At 49.6% G+C, this 24,203-nt stretch overlaps 1 protein-coding gene across 2 annotated transcripts in view; it reads left to right on the top strand.

Annotated features, from left to right (window-relative positions):
- Positions 1-24,203, top strand: part of STAU1 (staufen double-stranded RNA binding protein 1) — a 140,128-nt gene that overhangs the window by 19,654 nt on the left and 96,271 nt on the right. The window contains exons 2-3 of one of the 2 annotated variants that reach the window (XM_063958890.1): positions 15,326-15,493; positions 23,642-23,903. In XM_063958890.1, coding sequence (XP_063814960.1) covers positions 23,699-23,903 — 205 coding nt within the window. In that variant the 5' untranslated portion in view covers positions 15,326-15,493; positions 23,642-23,698. The remainder of the gene's footprint in view (positions 1-15,325; positions 15,494-23,641; positions 23,904-24,203) is intronic. The other variant, XM_063958889.1, reaches the window with a different exon arrangement.

The raw sequence follows: 24,203 nt of genomic DNA, 5'->3' as shown, positions 1-24,203 counted from the left end.
GTCTTGAAAGAAAATTGACTAGTGTATCTGCAGTTACTCTGCGGATTGAGGGTTTCTTTGTATGCCTGTTCTGTGTGTTCTGGATCATGTATTCTAGATTTCTGCAGTCAGAATGTAGTCTTTCTATTGCCTGCCATTTACAGTCAGGAAATGCATATCTTGGGATTTGTAGTTCTGCAGCAGCAGGAAGGCAACATGTTAGTGATTTCAGGAGTTTTTGAGATATCCCAAAATTGAATGTATTTATGGTTTTGGGGTTGGGTTTGTCACATAATGGTGTTCTACACTGATTATTTGTTCAGGTTTGTAGCGGTCTCCATTTATCTATCCCGTTTTTTTGCTGCAAGTGAGATATGAAACCCAATGGGCCTCACTATGTGGCCCCCGAGCTGCAAAAGGTCCTCATCTACTATTCTTTTTTCTCTGACGTCCTAGTGGATGCTGGGAACTCCGAAAGGACCATGGGGAATAGCGGCTCCGCAGGAGACTGGGCACAACTAAAGAAAGCCTTAGGTCACCTGGTGTGCACTGGCTCCTCCCACCATGACCCTCCTCCAAGCCTCAGTTAGATCTTGTGCCCGGCCGAGGTTGGATGCACACTAGGGGCTCTCCTGAGCCTCTAGAAAGAAAGTATAGAATTAGGTTTTTTATTTTCAGTGAGACCTGCTGGCAACAGGCTCACTGCAGCGAGGGACTAAGGGGAGAAGAAGCGAACCTGCCTGCTTGCAGCCAGCTTGGGCTTCTTAGGCTACTGGACACCATTAGCTCCAGAGGGATCGACCGCAGGCCCAGCCTTGGTGTTCGGTCCCGGAGCCGCGCCGCCGTCCCCCTTACAGAGCCAGAAGCAAGAAGAGGTCCGGAAAAGCGGCGGCAGAAGACATCAGTCTTCACCAAGGTAGCGCACAGCACTGCAGCTGTGCGCCATTGCTCCTCATACACATTTCACACTCCGGTCACTGAGGGTGCAGGGCGCTTGGGGGGGCGCCCTGAGCAGCAATAAAAACACCTTGGCTGGCAAAAATACCACAATATATAGCCCCAGAGGCTATATATGTGGTAAATACCCCTGCCAGAATACAGAAAAAAGCGGGAGAATAGGCCGCGGAAAAGGGGCGGAGCTATCTCCCTCAGACACACTGGCGCCATTTTCTCTTCACAGTGCAGCTGGAAGAAAGCTCCCCAGGCTCTCCCCTGTAGTTTTCAGGCTCAAAGGGTTAAAAAGAGAGGGGGGGCACTAAATTTAGGCGCAATATTGTATATACAAGCAGCTATGGGGGAAAATTCACTCAGTTATAGTGTTAATCCCCACATTATATAGCGCTCTGGTGTGTGCTGGCATACTCTCTCTCTGTCTCCCCAAAGGGCTTTGTGGGGTCCTGTCCTCAGTCAGAGCATTCCCTGTGTGTGTGCGGTGTGTCGGTACGGCTGTGTTGACATGTTTGAGGAGGAGGCTTATATAGTGACGGAGCAGATGCCGATAAATGTGATGTCGCCCCCTGTGGGGCCGACACCAGAGTGGATGGTTAGGTGAAAGGTATTAACCGACAGTGTCAACTCCTTACATAAAAGGGTGGATGACGTAACAGCTGTGGGACAGCCGGCTTCTCAGCCCGCGCCTGCCCAGGCGTCTCAAAGGCCATCAGGGGCTCAAAAACGCCCGCTCATTCAGATGGCAGACACAGATGTCGACACGGAGTCTGACTCCAGTGTCGACAAGGTTGAGACATATACACAATCCACTAGGAACATCCGTGACTTGATCCCGGCAATAAAAAATGTGTTACACATTTCTGACATTAACCTCTAAAAATGGGTTTTTATGTTTGGGGAGAAAAAGCAGGCAGTGTTTTGTTCCCCCATCAGATGAATGAATGAAGTGTGTGAAATGCGTGGGTTCCCCCTGATAAGAAACTGGTAATTTCTAAAAAGTTACTGATGGCGTACCTTTTCCCGCCAGAGGATAAGTTACGCTGGGAGATATCCCCTAGGGTGGATAAGGCGCTCACACGGTTGTCAAAATAGGTGGCACTGCCGTTTTAGGAACGGCCACTTTGAAGGTACCTGTTGATAAAAAGCAGGAGGCTATCCTGAAGTCTGTATTTACACACTCAGGTACTAGACTGAAACCTGCAGAGCGTGCTGCTGCAGCGTGGTCGGTGACCCTGTCAAACATACTAGTTTGCTAACATGAGAACATATTAAAGACGTCGTCTTATATATGAGGGATGCACAGAGGGATATTTTGCCGGCTGGCATCCAAAATGAATGTAATGTCCATTCTGTCAGGAGGGTATTAGAGACCTGTCACTGGACAGGTGATGCTGACTTTAAAAGGCGCATAGAGATTCTGCCTTATAAGGGTGAGGAATTAGTTGGGGATGGTCTCTTGGACCTCGTATCCGCAGCAACAGCTGGGAAGAAATATTTTTACCTCAGTTTTCCTCACAGACTAAGAAAGCACTGTATTATCAGGTACAGTCCTTTCGGCTTCAGAAAAGCAAGCGGGTCAAAGGCGCTTCCTTTCTGTACAGAGACAAGGGAAGAGTGAAAAAGCTGCACCAGTCAGCCTGTTCCCAGAATCATAATTCTTCTCTCGCTTCCTCTGAGTCCACAGCATGACGCGGGGGCTCCACAGGTGTAGCCAGGTACGGTGGGGGGCCGTCTCAAAAATTGCAGCGATCAGTGGGCTCGCTCACAGGTGGATCCCTGTTTCATTCAAGTAGTATTTCAGGGGTACAAGCTGGAATTCGAAATGTCTTCCCCCCGCCGTTTCCTCAAATATGCCTTGCCGACAACTCCCTCAGGCAGGGAGGCTGTGCTAGAGGCAATTAATAAGCTGTATTCCCAGCAGGTAATACTTAAGGTGCCCCTACTTCAACAAGGACGGGGTTACTATTCCACACGGTTTGGGGTACCGAAACCGCATGGTTCGGTGTGACCCTTTTTTATATTTAAAATCCTTGAACACATACATAAAAAAATTCAAGTTCAAGATGGAATCGCTCAGGGCGGTTATTGCAAGCCTGGACGAGGGGGATTACATGGTATCCCGGGACATCAAGGATGCTTACCTGCATGTCCCCATTTACTATCCTCGCCAGGAGTACCTCAGATTTGTGGTACAGGATTACCATTACCAAGTCCAGACTCTGCCGTTTGGACTGTACATGACACCGAGGGTGTTACCAAGGTAATGGCCGGAATGATGATACTCCTTCGAAAAAGGGGAGTTTTAATTATCCCGTACTTGGACAATCTCCTTATAAGGGCGAGGTCCAAGGAGCAGTTGCTAGTCGGGGTAGCACTATTTTGGAAAGTGCTACAACAGCACGGTTGGATTCTAAACAGTCCAAAGTCACAGCTGGTTCCTACGACACGTCTACTGTTCCTGGGGATGGTTCTGGACACAGACCAGAAATAAGTGTTTCTCCCGGAGGAGAAAGCCAAGGAGCTGTCATCTCTAGTCAGAGACCTCCTGAAGCCAAAACAGTTATCGGTGCATCATTGCACGCGAGTCCTGGGAAAAATGATAGCTTCCTACGAAGCAATCCCATTCGGCAGGTTCCATGCAAGAACTTTTCAGTGGGACCTGTTAGACAAGTGGTCCGGATCACATCTTCAGATGCATCGGCTGATAACCCTGTCTCCAAGGACCAGGGTATCTCTACTGTAGTGGCTGCAGAGTGCCCATCTTCAAGAGGGCCGCAGGTTCGACATACAGGACTAGGTCCTAGTGACCATGGATGCCAGCCTTTGAGGCTGGGGGGCAGTCACACAGGGAAGAAACTTCCAGGGACTTTGGTCAAGTCAGGTGACTTCCCTACATAAATATTCTGGAACTGAGGGCCATTTACAATGCCCTGAGTCAGGCAAGGCCTCTGCTTCAAAACCAGCCGGTCCTGATCCAATCAGACAACATCACGGCAGTCGCCCATGTAAACCAACAGGGCGGCACAAGAAGCAGGATGGCGATGGCAGAAGCCACAAGGATTCTCCGATGGGCGGAGAATCATGTGTTAGCACTGTCAGCAGTGTTCATTCCCGGAGTGGACAACTGGGAAGCAGATCTTCTCAGCAGACACGACTTCCACCCGAGAGAGTGGGGACTTCATCCAGAAGTCTTCCAAAGGATTGTACACCATTGGGAAAGGCCACAGGTGGACATGAAGGCGTCCCGCCTCAACAAAAAGCTATAAAAGATATTGCGCCAGGTCAAGGGACCTTCAGGCGATAGCTGTGGTCGCTCTGGTAACACCGTGGGTGTACCAGTCGGTTTATGTGTTCCCCCCCCTCTGCCTCTCATACCAAAGGTACTGAGAATAATAAGAAGGCGAGGAGTAAGAACGATACTCGTGGTTCCGGATGGGCCAAGAAGAGCCTGGTACCCAGAACTTCAAGAAATTATATCAGAGGACCCATGGCCTCTGCCGCTCAGACAGGACCTGCTGCAGCAGGGGCCCTGTCTGTTCCAAGACTTACCGCGGCTACGTTTTGATGGCATGGCGGTTGAACGCCGGATCCTAAAGGAAAAGGGCATTCCGGAGGAAGTCATTCCTACGCTGATTCAAGCCAGAAAAGATGTAACTGCAAAACATTATCACCGCATATGGCGGAAATAAGTTGCTTGGTGTGAGGCCAAAAAAGGCCCCAACAGAGGAATTTCAACTAGGTCGATTTCTGCATTTCCTACAAGCAGGAGTGTCTATGGCAGTGTTTCCCAACCACGGTCCTCAAGGCACACTAACAGTCCAGGTTTTAGTGATATCCAGGCTTGAACACAGGTGACTTAATTAGTACCTCAGTTATTTTGATTTAACCATCTGTGCTGAAGCCTGGATATCACTAAAACCTGCACTGTTGGTGTGCCTTGAGGACCGTGGTTGGGAATGCCTGGTCTATGGGCCTAAAATTAGGCTCCATTAAGATACAGATCTCGGCTCTGTCGATTTTCTTCCAGAAAGAATTAGCTTCAGTACCTGAAGTTCAGACATTGTAAAGGAGTGCTGCATATTCAGCCCCCGGTTGTGCCTCCAGTGGCACCTTGGGATCTCAACGTGGTGTTGAGTTTCTTAAAATCACATTGGTTTGAACCACTAAAAACCGTGGATCTAAAATATCTCACGCGGAAAGTGGTTATGTTATTGGCCTTGGCTTCGGCCAGGCGTGTATCAGAATTGGCGGCTTTGTCATATAAAAGTCCTTATCTGATTTTCCATATGGATAGGGCAGAATTGAGGACTCGTCCCCAGTTTCTCCCTAAGGTGGTATCAGCTTTTCACTTGAACCAACCTATTGTGGTGCCTGCGGCTACTAGGGACTTGGAGGATTCCAAGTTACTGGACGTAGTCAGGGCCTTGAAAAATTATGTTTCCAGGACGGCTAGAGTCAGGAAAATTGACTCGCTATTTATCCTGTATGCACCCAACAGGCTGGGTACTCCTGCTTCTAAGCAGACTATCGCTCGCTGGATCTGTGACACGATTCAGCAGGCGCATTCTGCGGCTGGACTGCCGCATCCTAAATCAGTGAAAGCCCATTCCACAGGGAAGGTGTGCTCATCTTGGGCGGCTGCCCGAGGGGTCTCGGCTTTACAACTTTGCCGAGCTGTTACTTGGTCAGGGGCAAACACGTTTGCAAAATTCTACAAATTTGATACCCTGGCTGAGGAGGACCTTGCGTTCTCTCATTCGGTGCTGCAGAGTCATCCGCACTCTCCCGCCCGTTTGGGAGCTTTGGTATAATCCCCATGGTCCTTTCGGAGTTCCCAGCATCCACTAGGACGTCAGAGAAAATAAGAATTTACTCACCGGTAAATCTATTTCTCGTAGTCCGTAGTGGATGCTGGGCGCCCATCCCAAGTGCGGATTGTCTGCAATACTTGTACATAGTTATTGTTAACTAAAGGGTTTTGTTGAGCCATCTGTTGAGAGGCTCAGTTGTATTTCATACTGTTAACTAGGTATAGTATCACGAGTTATACGGTGTGATTGGTGTGGCTGGTATGAGTCTTACCCGGGATTCAAAATCCTTCCTTATTATGTCCGCTCGTCCGGGCACAGTGTCCTAACTGAGGCTTGGAGGAGGGTCATGGTGGGAGGAGCCAGTGCACACCAGGTGACCTAAGGCTTTCTTTAGTTGTGCCCAGTCTCCTGCGGAGCCGCTATTCCCCATGGTCCTTTCGGAGTTCCCAGCATCCACTACGGACTACGAGAAACAGATTTACCGGTGAGTAAAATCTTATTTTTTAAATGCTTGAGTCTAGTCTGACTGCATGCTGTCTGAGTAGTGCCAGGCAGGCCACAAGCTCAGGGAAGAAGTGTGTCCACTTTCTGTCTGAGGAGCATGCAGTGGAGTGGCAGCAGTAGCCTGTCACAGCCAGATGTGTTTAAGGAGTATGAAAGAGAGATGGTGAAATATGATGGGGGCATGGTTTGTAAATATGTGTATATTACTGTATTGTATAGATCAGCGTAAATAAAGATAGTAATATACATGCATTTCACTTGCTTTGTGGCCCTCTTGGGCTTGTAAGTATCTTACAAGGCTTTTGGCAATATTGTAGAGATTACTATTGTGTAAACTTGGCTACCTACTGTACAATAATCGGGCAGATTATCTGCCTGGTCCGAATTTATTGCACAGTGTGTACACTGGACCCAGGTCAAATTATCAAGTGGTGAGCAGTCCGATTGGCTCACCTGATCCGACCTGCTGCATGACATATGCTGGTAATGATGAGCACTTGCCATGCTGCAAATACAGTGTGCGCACAGTTTGGTCTGTCATAGTTAATTTCAGAACACCACCTCAATGATATTTAGGGACATTAATTATTCAAATAGGAATGATAATTGAGTCATGTGAAAACAGTTAATTGGACACTCTCAGAAGAAAGAAATTGTGTAACGTTCCTCGCATCTGTCAGGTTTGCAACTAGCTTTTAAACTGCCACCTAACCAGAGCTTGACAAATCTCAGGGGCCAGGTTGCCATGGCGACTAAAATTTGACACCTGGCGACCGGATTTGTAGCGCTCCCGACCCCTCAGTGATGAGAGTGAGGTTTCGTCCACTCCACACTACATAATTATCATATCCAGCAGTAGTCATGCAAATGGAAACACACCACAATTGAAGACGAGCTGTTTTAAAAATGTTCTCGTGTCCAGCGGAATGCTCTGCAGTACCGACACAAGAGTATTGACCCGCCGGTGAGTAACACACAGGACTCTCCTAACAACCTGGGACCGATGGCAACATTATCATGGCACCTCACTAGCCAGCAGCTGCGCTCGCACAGCACACCGATAACAGGACACATGGTTCCCATCGCAACTGGGAGCCACCACAACGGTATCGGTGAACCCCCACACTGAGAGCGCACAGCGCGCCAGTGAGCAGGATAATCCAGTGGTCCCCAAACTTTTGTGAATCACAGCACCCTAAAGTATCAGAATTTTTTCACGGCACCCCCAGGCCAAAAGTTTCTTATTGAGAAATTTAGAAAGAAATATTAAATGAAGTAATTGTGTTTATATGTCATCCTTAGGTTCAGTTGTGTGGTGAGGGACAAGATTCGCTTTTGTTTGTCCAACATATTTTATGATTGGCAGCCACCAGCACTGGTTTTGCCTGTTACATTGACCATGAATTATTTGAGTTGGTCCTAGACCACCAATCCAAGGCACCCCTGCAAGTGTCCTGAGGCACCCCAGGGTGCTATGGCACACAGTTTGAGAACCACTGGGATAAAGCATATATGGCACATTCCCTTAGAACACAACAAGAAGCCTTCCCTATTACTGTTTTCATGCTGCACAAGGTAATATCCTGCTGGCAGTGGGAATAAACCCCAGAACTGTGGCCACTAACCCCACAGACACTGCAGCGTCCGCTCAACCCTAGCAGCTGCAGACACACAAGAGAAACCCTGGGAGGAGGGCTACTGTGTAATTGTCACTCTGACCAGATGCTGCTGGCTGCCTTCCACACTTGCTGGACAGTGTGGGTAGGTTTATCCGGAAACTCTGCAGACTGCTCATATTGCAGGGCATGCCGAAACAGCGGGGGCAGAGCGGGCCGGGGCTGCTGAATGAGGACCGTTCCAGGAATCCTTAATTGACCACGTAGGACACCTACACCAGCATGAGCTCCACATTTGTGAAAAATACCCTGAAAACTGCGGGGAGGGGATTCGGAGCTACAGAGCTTTCTCACAAGCTCTGTCCCTGCATGCATATTTTATTACATCCGTGCAATATTGTCAAATATCGCAATGTGAATGGAAGCAAACTTATTGCATCACAACCACATCTGAGATGCGGGTTGTGATAAATATGCCCCTTGGTGTATGGGGGGACTTCATGCTCTTTTGCATCTATCTATTAGACGGTGTGGTATGAAAGATAGACAGTGTCTAGTTAGACAGTCAATAGGTAGACACCATATTTCTCCTTCATCCACTAGGGGCCACTGGAGCGCAGTTACAATGGGGAAATATTAGGCAGTAATTGGGAGCTGGCACTTTAAAATTCCAATACTGTGGCTAGCTCCTCCCCTACTATCTCCCCTCCAAGCCAGTCTTAGTTAGTGCCCGAGGGAGCTAGTTCACTTGGGTTTTAGCTGAAGAATTTTTTCTTTTTTCTTTATTATTTTTCTTTTTCTCACTTACACTCACAGACTGGCAGCTTTGCCACTGCCAGTCTGCACCGCGGGAGCTGCCGGCGGGGTCCCATTGCAGCTGCGTGCGGCTCGGGATGGGCCCCGGCTGAGGGAGACACTGAGCTCTCCTGAGCTGGCCGGACACCGCTGCGTGCGGCGCGTGTCGATGCCGCTCCACCAGCAGAAGATTCTGGCAGCATGGCAGCGGTGAGTATCAGTGGCCGGGGCCACTCCACCACAGAAAAGGTGAGTGTGTACTCCATAACCCCCCCTCTTCCCCCCCAGGCACTCTGCAGGGTTGAGAAGGGGGGTTTGAATAAGGATTCAGGGGACTAAATGGCTTAGAACTAATGCTCTATATTGGGTGCATAGTGTTCGACCACAGACTTATATTGAGTTTATTATTTATTTATTAAAGCTCGCTCCGCCCCCCTCTCCGCTCAGATCCCCGCCAGCGCGGCTCACAGAGCCGCTACGGGGATCCGGCAAAAGGCGCAAAGCAACTTTGAATTTGGCGCCTTTGCGGAGGGGGGCGGAGCTTAGTCCCGCTCTGCACCGCCGGAAGCAGCGCACGCTGGCGGCCTTTCCCTTTCATGCAGCGCGGGACGGAGGAGCGCCACGGAGCACAGTGAGACAGTTACAGTGGGGAAGGGGGGCACTGGGGGCACCTATACCTAAATTACAGCCTGTCGCTGCACAGTATCGTGCAGGTTAGATCGGGCTGCTGTGGCTGCATTTTTCCCTGTTTTCCCCCCTCCCTCCCTTTCTGCCTAGTGCTGTTTTCCTGTGGGGGAGGGTCACAGTGTTAGGTGCTGCCATGGCCAGTAAAGGCTCCAAGGCAACACAAAACCAGGGTCAGATTTTATGTGAGGAGTCACAGCCATCGGCTCAGCCCTCCTCAGAACCCCAGAGCGCCCCGACATGGACTTTCTAGGGCTGTAATCCCTTCCCAAGCCCCGTCCTTTAGCCCCCCTCAACAGGCTTCTAAAAAGAGATTGCTAGCCTCGGTGTTGCAGGACTTTGACGATGATATGCCTCAATTAGATGAGGCAGGGTTAGATGTACAGGATATACAGGATGTTGATATACAGGATACTGATGAGGATCAGGTATACGGGGACTCTGAACCAGTAGCTCAGGGTATAGAGGCTCTTATTACTGCTATTCGCTCAGTATTACAGGTGGAGGAGACGGGGCAGGACGCCTTACGCCCTTCAAGGTTTGGCACCAACCAATGCCTGCCGTTGACCTTTCCAGTTTCGGAGGAGCTGGATGCGCTCAGAACGGCAGCCTGGAAACATCAAGACGCAAAATTTCAGGTATCAAGAAAACTGTTGTCTTCTTATCCTTTTCCCGCAGATAGCAGGACACATTATGAGACCTCTCCGTTGGTGGATCCTTCGGTATCTCATCTGTCCAAAAAGACGGTCCTACCAGTTCCGGGTGCAACTTCGCTTAAGGAGGCGTCAGATAGGAAGTTGGAATCTACCTTAAAGAATATTTACTCTGCGGCAGGGGTATTACATCGCCCAGCGCAGGTAGGTTGTTGGGTCAACAAGGCGATCGAAGCTTGGGCGGAGCATTTGTCCTCTGGAATTCGTGACGAATTGCTGGCGGATCAATTGATAGAGTTGGCGGAACACATCCGTGAATCAGCCCTTTATCTTTGCGAAGCGTCCAAGGACATAGGTATTCTCGGAGCTAGAATTTCCGCTTTAGCAATTGCGGCCCGCAGAGCTCTCTGGCTCCGGCAGTGGCAGGCGGATACGGAATCCAAAAGGGCGGCAGAAGCGTTGCCCTTTACGGGGGAGTTTCTGTTTGGTAAGGATCTGGATGCCTGGATCTATCAGGCCACCGGAGGTAAGTCGACTTATCTTCCTTCTGCTGCTCCAGCCACTCGCAGGCCATATAGGGGTCCCTCTTTTCGATCCTTTCGTGCCCCTTCCAGGTTTCGAGGCCAGGCCCGGGGTGGAGCTTCTACCTTCCGTGGCCATAGAGGTAGAGGCGGCGGCAGGGGGAGAGGTTCCGCAACCTCAGCCCAGTCAGAGGTTAAGTCCTCTACCACTACCACCGCATGACGGGCTTCCCTCCCACCTGGGAGATCACAGGGTGGGAGCTCGTCTGTGGGATTTCAAGGAGGTCTGGATACAGTCCTGCCCAGACGCTTGGGTCCGGTATCTAATCACTTGCGGTTACAAGCTCGATTTTCAGGAACAACCGCCCCAGCGTTTTTTTACCACGGGTTTGCCAGTTTCCGACAACCGAGGAGTTACCTTACAGCATGGGTCTTCAACCTGCGGCCCTCCAGCTGCTGTGGAACTACACATACCAGCATGCAGTGCCTCAGTTTTAGCATACCTTAATAGCAAAACTGTGGCAGGGCATGCTGGGATGTGTAGTTTCACAGCAGCTGGAGGGCCACAGGTTGAAGACCCATGCCTTACAGGCAGCGGTCCAGAAGCTTCTATCCGCAAGGGTGGTGATCCCTGTTCCCTCTCATCATCGGAAACAGGGCTATTACTCAAGCCTGTTTCTGGTACCGAAGCCGGACGGCTCGGTCAGGCCAATCCCGAACTTGAAAGATCTCAATCCGTATTTGAAGGTATTCAGGTTCAAGATGGAGTCCCTCCAGTCTGTTATTGCGGGGTTGAAAAAAAAAATGAGTTTCTGGCATCCTTAGACATCAAGGATGCATACTTACATGTTCCCATTTGGCCTCCTCATCAGGCTTTTCTCCGGTTCGCAATACAGGACGCTCATTTACAGTTCCAGGCCCTTCCTTTCGGTCTCTCTTCTGCTCCCAGAGTGTTCACAAAGGTCATGGCGGTCATGATGGCCCTACTTCGGAAGCAGGGTGTAACAATTGTTCCCTATCTGGATGATCTGCTAATAAAAGCAAGCTCAGCAGAACGGTTACTTCAGAATATCCGGATCACACAGGACCTTCTGATTCGACACGGGTGGATCCTGAATTTCCCGAAGTCTCACTTATGCCCCTCACAACAGCTGTTGTTTCTGGGGATGATTCTCGACACAGTCCGTCAGAGGGTTTTCCTTCCGCAGGACAAGATACTGTCTCTGCAGACAATGGTAAGATCGGTTCTTCGACACCGTTGGGTGTCAGTGTATCTGTGCATTCGCCTTCTGGGAAAGATGGTAGCAGCGTTCGAAGCTCTTCCGTACGGTCGCTTCCACTCTCGACCGTTTCAGCTGTGTCTTCTACATCAGTGGTCAGGATCTTATCTGTTCCTTCATCAGCGGGTGACGCTATCTCCAAAGGCACGGTCGTCGCTGCTCTGGTGGCTCCAGTCGACACATCTGTTGGAAGGAAGACGGTTCGGTATATGGGATTGGACTCTCCTCACCACGGATGCCAGTCTGCGAGGTTGGGGGGCAGTGACCCTGGAACATCGGTTTCAGGGGCGCTGGTCAATCCACGAATCCGCTCTCCCCATAAACATTCTCGAACTAAGGGCGGTGTACAATGCCCTGCTTCAGGCACATCACCTACTGTGCGGTCGAGCGGTCAGAGTTCAGTCCGACAACGCCACAACAGTAGCGTACATCAACCGTCAGGGCGGCACTCGCAGCCGTGCGGTGATGAGGGAGGTCACCAACATCCTCCTCTGGGCGGAGAAGTATGCTCTGTCCTTCTAGGCAATATTCATTCCGGGAGTGGACAATTGGGAAGCCGATTATCTAAGCCGCCAGGACATGCACCCGGGAGAGTGGTCACTACATCCCCAGGTGTTTTGGCAACTGGTACGCCGGTGGGGAAAACCACAGATCGACCTCATGGCGTCCCGCCGCAACCATCAGTTGCCTCTTTATTACTCTCGGACAAGGGACCCGGCGGCGGCGGGCGTGGATGCCCTCACAGCTCCTTGGAATTTCCGGTTCGTTTACCTCTTTCCTCCTTTCCCGCTGTTGTCGAGGGTTCTGCAACGCATCAAGAGAGAAGACGCTCTGGTCCTCCTGGTGGCTCCGGATTGGCCACGCAGGGTTTGGTACTCCACCCTACACCTGTTGTCAGTGGCCGAGCCTTGGCCCCTGCCACTACGAGACGATCTTCTACAACAGGGTCCTTTTCTTTATCCAGACTTACGCAGGCTACGTTTGACGGCGTGGCTGTTGAGAAAGCCATCTTGAAAAGGAAAGGGATTCCTCGTACAGTTATCCCTACTATGCTTCGGGCTAGAAAGTCAGTCACATCTTCTCACTACTACCGCATTTGGAAGGCTTATGTAGCCTGGTGTGAACGTCGAGAATTTTCTCCTTCCGTGTATAGCTTAGCCCGTCTTCTCCGTTTTTTGCAGGCGGGTTTTTCAGCAGGCCTAAGACTGGGTTCACTAAAGGTGCAGGTCTCTGCTCTTTCGGTTTTCTTCCAGAAAAAGTTAGCCTTGCTGCCTGAGGTTCAGACTTTCTTTCAAGGGGTTCTTCGAATACAGCCTCCCTTCCGTCCTCCGACAGCGCCATGGGACCTCAGTCTGGTCCTGTCTTTTCTGCAGTCTTCAGTGTTTGAGCCCCTGGAATCAGTAGAGATAAAATATCTCACCTGGAAGGTGGTTCTTCTCCTGGCGCTGGCTTCAGCTAGACGGGTGTCGGAACTTGGGGCTCTCTCTTGTAGGTCTCCTTACCTGGTGTTTCATGCGGATAGGGCCGAGCTTCGTACTCGTATGTCCTTTCTACCTAAGGTGGTGTCTGATTTTCACATCAATCAGCCGCTTGTGGTCCCGGCCCTCTCGGGGGACTCTCCGGATTCGAGATCATTGGGCGTTGTCAGGGCGCTCAAGATCTATGTGGATAGGACTTCAGCTATTCGGAAGTCAGATTCATTATTTGTTCTATACGATGCTGCTCGCCGTGGTTGGCCGGCTTCTAAGCAGACCTTGTCTCGATGGATTCGACTGACCATCAGACAAGCTTATTTGGCAGTTTCTCGGGAACCTCCATCTTCCATTTCAGCGCACTCCACGCGCTCTGTGGGACCTTCATGGGCGGCTGCCCGTGGGGTCTCCATGACTACTTTATGTCGGGCGGCTACTTGGTCGGGCCGACATACGTTTGTCAAATTCTACAAGTTTGACACTTTTGCAGCCTTGGCATCTCAGTTTGGCCGAGCGGTTTTACAGAACTCTCAGCGCTCTCCCACCCGTTTTGGGAGCTCTGGGACGTCCCCATTGTAACTGCGCTCCAGTGGCCCCTAGTGGATGAAGGAGAAATCAGGATTTTGGTACTTACCGATAAATCCCTTTCTCCGATTCCACAGGGGCCACTGGACGCCGGCCCAGCGCTGTTTCCTCCTTGTTTTTTGCTTAACGGTTTGCAGATCAATATATGACTGCTTGTTGAGTCCAGGTTAGCCTGTTTTTTGTTAGGCTCTGTTCCAGGTTTGGTTTGTGTTATCCTGGTTTACAGGGCGTCATTAACCTCCTACCTTAAGGTTTGTTTATTACAGCTCTCCTCGGGCACAGTTTTACGTAGACTGGCTTGGAGGGGAGATAGTAGGGGAGGAGCTAGCCACAGTATTGGAATTTTAAAGTGCCAGCTCCCAATTACTGCCTACTATTTCCCCATTGTAACTGCGCTCCAGTAGCCCCTGTGGAATCGAAGAAAGGGATTTATCGGTAAGTACCAAAATCCTGATGTTCGACAGACATTAGGTTGACAGGGTCAAAAGGTTGACACGAAAAGGGTAGACAGTACAAAAGGTCGACAGGGTCAAATGGTCGACAGGGTCAAAAGGTCAACATGAAAATGGTTGACATAAAAAAGGTAGACACCATGTTTTTTGCATTTTTGTGGTTTGTGTGGATAGTTTTGTCATCTGGGAACCCCAATTGTAGAAAGCCATACCCTCGCGGGACTCGCTTCGCTCGCCACAAGGTTTATAACCAACTGTATGCCGACATGGATAGAGAAGGAATGAAATAGTCAAAAAACTTGTTACATTTTAAAAAAACATTTGGCTATCTTTTTTGTCGACCCATTTTCATGTCTACCTTTTGACCCTGTCTACCTTTTGACCCTGTCTACCTTTTGACCCTGTCGACCTTTTGACCCTGTCGACCTTTTGACCGTCTAACATATGGTGTCTATCAACCGGATACCCTATTAGACCATTTGCTGATCTGCTGACACAAAATCTTTCAGTGTGTGTGGCCATATTAAGTGATATAAATAATAATATTTGTAGATCCTTAAAGAGTCTGTGTTCAGTCTGCTATTAATAGTAACACACTGTGTAATCCTAGAGTGAGTTTACCAAAGCAACACAAGTGCGTACATCTGTGCAATTCATTATTTTGTTTTGAGGTGTTCTTGTACTAGCCTAATAATGAAAAATGTGTTGGTTTACCCATGTCAAACTGGGATTAGGGGATTGTATTCTCATATGGACACTATTATAGGCCTCATGCAATAGGAATAGTTAGCATATTGGGTGAAATCGCTGTATGTGTGCCCAGAAACAAGTGCTCCTATGCAATTCATTTCACCAGCCTGCATTTGGAGAGGTGGGACAGGGAATAGTTTGTATTGCGCTGGTTTGTGCTAGAGCGGTTCAGGTTAGGTTGTTAATGGAACTGTTGTGAAAGATAGTGCTGTGTGTGTTAACTGTACCAATAACATGTTAGCTTGTGTCCCTTTCCTCTGGTTGTTCTATAGCTCTGGCAGTCCGTAGCACTGCGGACTTAATACCCCCCCAGGACAGACACCATCCTTCCTCTCCCGGCTCCCGTTAAGTGTGGAGCACAGAGACCGGAGACATTGTCAGGGACAAGAGACTTCTGGCGCTACAGAAGAACCAGATTGAAGTAACAGGGCAAGTTTATGGTAAGGAGACTTTCCAGCCATAAATGACCTATTCCCACCCATCCAGCTTCTTAGAGGTGCAGAAAATATCATAAAAGAACAACAACATTATCGCTAATCAGCAACTCATTTTATTGCTTTTATTAATTTTTAATGTTATTTTTATTTTATTTCTTGTTGAATCTAACATGTTGCCACAGTTAACACACACAGCGCTAATTTTTTACAGCAGTTACATAGGCTGAGTGCTTAAGCACATTATGGGGGGAATCCAATTGTGGATGGGAAATTCAAAAACCCTGCGGCTTGGGGGTTTTCCCGCAGTCGCAAAGTTCTGGTATTCAATTGCAGGACTGAAAATGGGTGGGACGCAGTGATTTTTGTAGAAATCACTGCGTCTTTTTTTTTATTTTTTATACACATCCAGAGCAAGTCTGATTTTTAGAAAAAATCACCGGGACTTGCTCAGGGACCCTGCGGCACCCCCACCCGAGGACTAATTAAGCAATTGGGAGTCGGTAATTACTCACCATCCGAGCAGTGTCTTCTACATCCAGCATCAGGTGCCGGGTCCGCTGCAGCGGCAGTGAGTATGCAGTGTTGTGGAGTGTGTATGAGTGGCTGTGTGTATGTGTGATGGAGAATAAGAAATGTGGAAGCCAGGCAGAAAAATGTTAAACATGTTCTTGGAGTCGCCCAGACGGACAAGAGATCAGAGCAACAGGATAGAGAGATGCTTGTGATTGGCTGTTTATGAATGTGCTGTTGATTCGCGCTGGGTATGTGTGACAGGCGGTCAGGAAACTGCCGGTCACAATACTAATGGCGCGATCCCAGCCGCTGGTGGTGGGGGAGTGAAATGAAGCTCCTTGCGGGCTTGCTGCGGTCTTCACGCAGCAGGCTTAGTGTCTCGCTGCGTTTGCCAAAAGGTATATTCCCACACTATGGGTGTCGAGTGGGAATAGTCCCTGTTGGTCAGCATAGCGACCATCTGGATTTTCAGATTCCGGGATCCCAGCGTCTGTATTGTGACCTGACCGCCGGTCACATAAACGTTATCCGCTGAATCTGATTGGTGCTTTCTTTGTTGCTTGAAGTTATATATAATGCTTTTTTATACATGTTTCAAGGATTTGTTTTCTTTTTGTCAGGTATGTGAGAGATGGAGTTCTAAAGTATTAGAGAAGTAGTTCCAGCTTTAAGTGGATTTTGCTTGTAAAACAGAAGTCTATAAACATGGACATATACCTGGCTTAAACCATATACTGGTACTGAGCTGCACGTGACTTGTGATAACAGCAGATTTGCAAATAAATGCAATTGTGACTTTTATAGTGAATGCAAATGATGCCTAATGCTTACGCCTAGAGGTGATTTTGAATTTTATTTGTTAATTCCTAACCAGTTGATACGAGTGCTAACAGTTCTAATGTGTTACATTTAGATAGGCTAATCAGTCGATCTGATTGAAACTTATGCTTCATTGGTGTTGTGTTATGAAAGTGACTATTCTCCAGGTGTCACACATTTCTCATGCGCTGAAAATGTGTTTGTTCGGTAATATGTATGAAGCAGTGACACTTAGAGGTCAATCCTATTAGCCGCGCTGAACTCGCGTGGGCGAGTCTTCACGGCAACGGGCGCACTTTACATCAGCTTGAATTTGCACAAAAGTGCTTGCTTCCTCGACCAATTTTGTGCGAGTTAGGGATGACTTTAGCCTGTGAAGGGTGCGAGCTAATAGGATTGACCCATTGGTGGTCACAGATGTGGGTGCTCTTATTGTGATTGCAGCCTAGCCATGTTGCCTTAAGGTGACCATATAGACAGGCTGTTTGCGATAATATTCATACTTTTTTTTCTCTCAGCCAATGGTGTCACTGGGGACAGTGGGTATACTGTAGCTTAGGGCTTCAGTCCAGGCACCAAGGAGTTAAAACATTTGAGTGCAACCTGGGAGGCCCCTCCTCCCCTTTACCCAGCCTGCAACAGGCCAGTCAATTTTTTCCTTGGTGCTCTATAAGAAAGAGCACGTTTCAGGGAGCAGGGCTTTAATGCCCTGATAACTTTTTTTATTTTCTTTAATCTATTTACAGAGCAGCGGCTGCCGCGGTCGGCGCTGCCGTTGCTTGCACTTCCGGAGCGGAAGCGTCCTGCCGCCGGGTCCCTGACTTGCACAGCCAGCCGCCCAAGCACCTCTCCGACATCGGGAGTAGCCGCAAGCGGGACGGATCCTCATGGTAAGGTATCCTGCTGCGCGGGAGACCAGTCTTATGGCGCACACCACCAAGGAGAAGCAGCTCCGGCAGTCCTGGCAGTGGCACCCCGGGTCCTCTCCTCTTAGTACCATTAGGCCACCAGGGACGTTATCTAGCGGGGGATAGTCCCTTAGGGGATTGGATTCTGTAGCTCTGCCCCCAACCCCAGAGGGTTTTACCTATCAATGGGTTGCACTCTCAGGGCGCTCTCTCCGCCTGGGCTCCGCCCTTGACACTCCCAATCCTACAAGCCACACAGGTCTCTGTGACCGCTGCTCTGTCGAGCCTCCAGCCGAGCCTGCTGCGGGGTTTCAACTCATCTGAGCCAGCTTGGGCGGCCTCCTTGGCCTTGGGTATGCAGGAACTGGCTTCCCAGCTGGCAGCTAACAGAACACTTCAGATTCCTGTTGCCGCAACTAGAGCGGACTCTTTACCTGCCCAGCCACAACCTCAACCTGCTGTGCCCTTTTGGGTCCAGGTGTTGTCACAATCGGTTTTCCAGTTACCTACAGCAGGCCATGGGTTCTTCATCTAAGCGCAGAAGTAAAAAGTCCTCTCTGCCATCCCTGATAAAGTTGGAGGAATCCCACTGTGAGGAATGCTCGGAAGAGGGGGAAGAACCTCAGGATTCAGAGGACCTTCACGCCGAAGATGGCCAGATGAGTTTGACCAGGGTAGAGGCACTAGTCAAGGCGGTTAGGGAAGTCCTTCAAATTAAGGATACTGACACCCCTCCTGATGCACAGACTCCTCCTTTTAAGAAGAAAAAGAAGGATCCATCTGCTTTTCCTCCTACACAATTGGAGGACCTTTTCAAGGAAGCTTGGTCTCATCCTCGGGAAAAGTTTTTGGTAACCAAGAGGAACTCTTCCTTCTTCCCCATGGCGGGAGCTGATCGGAAGAAATGGGAGTGTCGCCGTCGGTGGATGTGCATGGAGCCCGCCTGGTTAAGTCTTCCACCCTTCCGATCCCGGATGTCACTTCTCCGAAGGAACCTACAGACAGGAAACTTGAGCAGTCCTTGAAATCCATCTACTCCAACGCTGGAACAGCTCTATGCCCTGCAATTGTATATGCCTGGGTCTTCTTAGCAATTGGCAGCTGGTTAGTTGTATACAGAGGATCTCGGATCAAACATGCACCGTTTTGATCTTATCAAATATGTTGATAATATCAGAGAGGCCAACACCATTTTAGGTGAAGCAGTATTGGATGCGGGAACTTTTTTATCCAAAATTTCTGCCGCCTCAGTGGTGGCTAGACGTGCACTGTGGTTGCACTCTTGGCATGCTGATGAAAATTCTAAGAAAGCATTGGAGTCCTTACCTTTTTCAGGAGATGTTCTCTTTGGTGAGGAACTGAACAAGATTGTAGCCAAGGTTGCTGCTTCCAAGACCGCATTTCTTCCTTCGCCCACAGGGTAAGGCCCGTGGTCAACCTTCCTACCGCTTCGAGGCTCCTTCTACCAAGACTTCAAAACCAAAGGGTCGTCATCCTTGGTCAGGAAAGCGCCAGGCCCCCAACCAAACAGAGAAGCCTGCTATATGATGACAATCTGGGCTCCCACCTGGAGGCTTCCAGGGTAGGCTGTCGTCGTCTTCGATTCGCCAAGGTCTGGGGGCAGACTACGTCGGATGTCTGGGTTCTGGGCATAGTGTCCAGCGGATATGCCCTATCTTTCAGAGACAGGCCCCCCCAGATGTTTCTTTCCCCACGGGACTGCCAGCAGGCCTCGAAAAGACGAACGCCCTTCAGGACGCAGTACATTACCTACTTCTTCAAGAGGTCCTTGTCCCAGTACCCGTTCTCCAACAGGGGACGGGATTTTATTAAAATCTATTTCTCGTCCCAAAGCTGGACGGCGCATTCCGTCCTATTCTGAACTTTCAAAAAATGAACAGGTTTCTCAGGATTCCAAAATTTTGCATGGAATTCCTCAAATATATCATGGAGGCCTTGGAACAGGGAGACTGTATGGCCTCCTTAGACATCCAAGATGCCTAACTGCACATCCCCATTTGGGAAAGCCACCAGAGGTTTCTCAGGTTTGCTATTCATAAGAAATAATTCCAGGCGTTACCGTTCGAACTCTCCACGGTTCACAAAGGTGATGATAGTGCATTTGCGACTACAGGGTGTCCGCATCCTACCATAGCTATACGATCTTCTCCTTATGGCACAGTCTCAGGCCAGTCTTCAGGAGCACATCAACATCACGCTGACAATTCTTCAGTCACAGGGTTGGCTGATAAATTGGTGGAAATCCAGCCTCACGCCATCTCAGCGCATGACACACTTGGGTGCTCTATTGGACACTCAAGTGCAGGGAATCTGTCTCCCGGACGACAAGAGGAGAGCCTTACAGGACATGATTCGCAGGTTTCTGGATCGGAAAAAGGTATATATTCACTTCTGCATGCAACTGTTGGGAAAGATGGCGGAATATGCACAGTTCCATTCAAGACCATACAATTGGAACTTCTATGGAATTGGGATCACTCTCCACGACATCGCAGACGATTCTGCTCCTTTGTTGGCTACAGACATCCCACTTGAACAAGGGTCGTTCTTTCTGCATACTGACTTGGGTTGTCCTCATGACGGATGCCAGCCTACGCGAGAGGGGCGCAGTTGTGGAAGATCGTTCCTTCCAAGGTCGGTGGCCTTTTCAGGAGAGCCAACTCTCCATCAATGTACTGGAACTGTGAGTGGTGTTCTGGGCCTTGAATCAAGCGGGTCCTCTCTTATATCACCATTCGCTTAGAATCAAGTAGCCTACATAAACCACCAGGGCGGCACTCGCAGTCCAGCATCCATGACAGAAGCCACATTTTGCGGTGGGCAGATAAGTATCTACCGGCCCTATCCGCAGTGTACATTCCCGGGGTATTAAATTGGGAAGCGGACTTCCTCAGCTGCCAGTATGTCCATTACGGCAAATGGTCTCTCCACTCTGCAGTCTTCCAGCTGCTGGTCCAATGGTGGGGTCTGCCACAAATCGATCTGTTTGCATCCCGACAAAATCACAAGCTTCCCTACTACGGAGCGCACACAAGGGACCCAGGCGCATACTTAATCGACGCCTTAGTGGTACCTTGGCCATTTCAGATGGTGTATCTCTTTCCACCGGTGGTCCTTCTTCCAAGGGTCTTTCACAAACTGAAATCGGAGACCGTGATCTCTAGCCTGGTTGCTCCTCATTGGCCGAAGAAGGCCTGGTATGCGGATCTTCTAGCCCTATCAGTAGCTCCTCTATGGCGCCACCCTCTCCGCCCAGACTTATTTTCTTAAGGTCCCTGTCTACATCCGGATCTTCAACGGTTGGCTTTGACGGCCTGGCTATTGAGAGGTCGGTCTTGAGGAACAAAGGTTTCTCTACTAAGGTCATTGACACTATGATTGCAGCTCAGAAATCTTCCACTGCTAGGATATACTACAGAGTCTGGCACACCTTTTTTAGATGGTGTCATACTCGTCATTTTGACCCGTTTCAGTATCTCCTTTCCAGAATTTTGGCCTTCAACCAAAGCGGGACTAGACTCGGGCCTACGTTTAGCCTCTCTCAGGGTTCAGGTTTCAGCACTCTGTGATGAGACGGGTGGCCCACTCATCGGATGTTCAGTCCTTCCTCCAGGGGGTGGTTCATCTCCAGCCGCTTTATATTCCACCGGTTAACCTATGGGATTTGTCTTTGGTCTTTCGGAGTCTCCAGAGGGCTCCCTTTTAACCCTTGGAATGCGTGGATCTTCGCTAGCTCACTTGGAAAACGTTTTTTCTTCTGCCCATTTTTCCATCCCGATCGGGCGGTTGTCCGTACCCGTCTGGATTATCTATCTAAAGTGGTTTCTAGATTTCATATCAATCAGGAAATTGTTGTTCCAGCCTTTACTCCTTCGGATTCTGCAAGTGATATTGACGCTATGGCCACTCTTGATGTGGTGAGGGCTTTGCGTATCTATGTGCAGCGCACTAATGAGTTATGAAAAACAGAGTCCTTGTTCATCCTTTACGACGAACATAAACTGGGCTGGCCAGCCTCCAAGCAGACTATTGTTAGATGGTTGTGTCTTACTATTCGTCAGGGTTACCTGTTGGCTGGGAAGCCGGTTCAGGCATCAGTTAGGGCCCATGCCACAAGGTCAGTTGGAACCTCGTGGGCGGCTCGCAGGCAGGGGGGCTTCAGCAGGGCAACTTTGCAGGGCTGCTACATAGTCTGCTTTCCTTTGATTCTATAGATTTGACACCTTCGCCTCAGCTTATGCAGCTTTTGGGTGTCAGGTCCTCAGTACAGCTCGGGAACGTTCCCACCCGTAAAGGGACAGCTTTGGGACGTCCCAGTGTCACACCATTAGCTGAGGGGGAAAAAAGGGGATGTTTGTCTTACCTGTAAAATCCTCCTTTCTGAGGCCATGGTTGACACTGGGCGCCCACCTTTTTGCTCCTTGCGAGCGTGTTCTCCTGCTTCTCTCGTGGCTGTGTGGGTTAGTTTCTTGTATGTTTCTGCCTTCCTTTCCTGTTCCTGGCTTGTATAGTAATAAACTGACTGGCCTGGTGCAGGCTGGGTATAGGGGAGGAGGGGACTCCCAGGCAGCACTCAAATGTTTTAACTCCTCAGTGCCCAGACTGAAGCCCTAAGAAGCTATATCCACTGTCCCCAGTGTCAACCATGGCCTCAGAAAAAAGGATTTTACAGGTAAGACAAAAATCCCCTTTTATTTTTCACTATACCAATTAATGATCCTGAGTAAGAGAGTATAACTGAGCATGAAGTATGTACCATATATACTCGAGTATAAGCAGACTTTTTCAGCACTTTTTTTGTGCTGAAAAAGCCCCTTCGGCTTATACTCGAGTCAGTATTTAGGAGGGACACGGAGGGCACAGCGCGCGGCTCTCCTGTGTCCCTCCTGCCTCTCCGGCGGCAGCGGCGTGTGTGTGTGTTAAAGGAAGTGCCCGTTCCTGAGCTCTGATTGGCTCACGAACCGGCACTTCCTTTAACACACACACGCCGCTGCCGCCGGAGACGCAGGAGGGACACAGGAGAGCCGCGCACTGTGCCCTCCGTGTCCCTCCTTCAGAAAACAGCGCGGGAGCGACGGAGGGTAAGTAACTGGCACTGTGGGGCATATCTGGCAGCATGAGGGCATATCTGGCACATCTGGCACTGTGGGGCATATCTGGCACATCTGGCACTGTGGGGCATATCTGGCACATCTGGCACTGTGGGGCATATCTGGCACATCTGGCACTGTGGGGCATATCTGGCAGCATGAGGGCATATCTGGCACATCTGGCACTGTGGGGCATATCTGGCACATCTGGCACTGTGGGGCATATCTGGCACTGTGGGGCATATCTGGCACATCTGGCACTGTGGGGCATATCTGGCACATCTGGCACTGTGGGGCATATCTGGCAGCACGAGGGCATATCTGGCACTGTGGGGCATATCTGGCAGCACGAGGGCATATCTGGCACTGTGGGGCACATCGGGCACTGTGGGGCATATCTGGCAGCATGAGGGCATATTTGGCACATCGGGCACTGTGGGGCATATCTGGCAGCATGAGGGCATATCTGGCACATCTGGCACTGTGGGGGCATATCTGGCACTATGAGGGCATATCTGGCACTATGAGGGTTAGAGCTGCATTTCCCACCCTAGGCTTATACTCGAGTCAATACGTTTTCCCAGGTTTTTGTGGTAAAATTAGGTGCCTCGGCTTATATTCGGGTCGACTTATACTCGAGTATATACGGTATACAGTAATAATATGTTCTGATACAGCTACATGTGCTATAATCTACTACTGCTGCAGTTTAGACAGGTGTGCTGGGTCTATAGGCATGTGCTACTTGGGTTACTGGAGATTTGTAATTGAATTAAATGTTTCTTGTTTTGTCTCTGCAGATCATTTCTAACCCCAATCTGCACTGAACACTGTTACCTGCAAAGCATATAGCTCTGATGGAAATGAATATGTCCCAACTTCAGAATACACCTGCCGCTCTCTCAGGGAGTCAACTCCTGAACAAGAACCAGCACTCTGCCCTCCCACAGACTCTGAGTATTCCTCCCACTGCCAGCTCGCTGCCCTCAGAACATGCAGGAAGACCGCACCAGAACTCTGCTTTACCGCCCCCATCTGTGACGTCCGGCAGTGCAGTTGCAGGTATGGCTTTTAGTGCCCACTGTATATGTGCTGCAGACATAGAATATCTATATTTATATACACTATAAATCTGGGGTCTTTGTTCTGCATCTCTGATGTTACATACAGGCCCGGCGACAGGGGGGGTCAAAGGGGACACCTGTACCGGGCCCCGAGGGTTGGAGGGGCCCCATGAATCAGGGAAATAAAATATAGGACGCACTGCCTATTTGAAGTGAAGCCAGTCACCTAAAAAATTAAGTGTCCAGTCAGAAGCCGCAATACCTCCTTCCGCGCCTCCCCCTCCTTACCCTGTCACTT

The sequence above is a fragment of the Pseudophryne corroboree genome, chromosome 3 (genome assembly GCF_028390025.1).
Source record: "Pseudophryne corroboree isolate aPseCor3 chromosome 3, aPseCor3.hap2, whole genome shotgun sequence".
Taxonomy (NCBI): domain Eukaryota; kingdom Metazoa; phylum Chordata; class Amphibia; order Anura; family Myobatrachidae; genus Pseudophryne; species Pseudophryne corroboree.
This window is presented reverse-complemented; position numbering and strand designations above follow the sequence as displayed.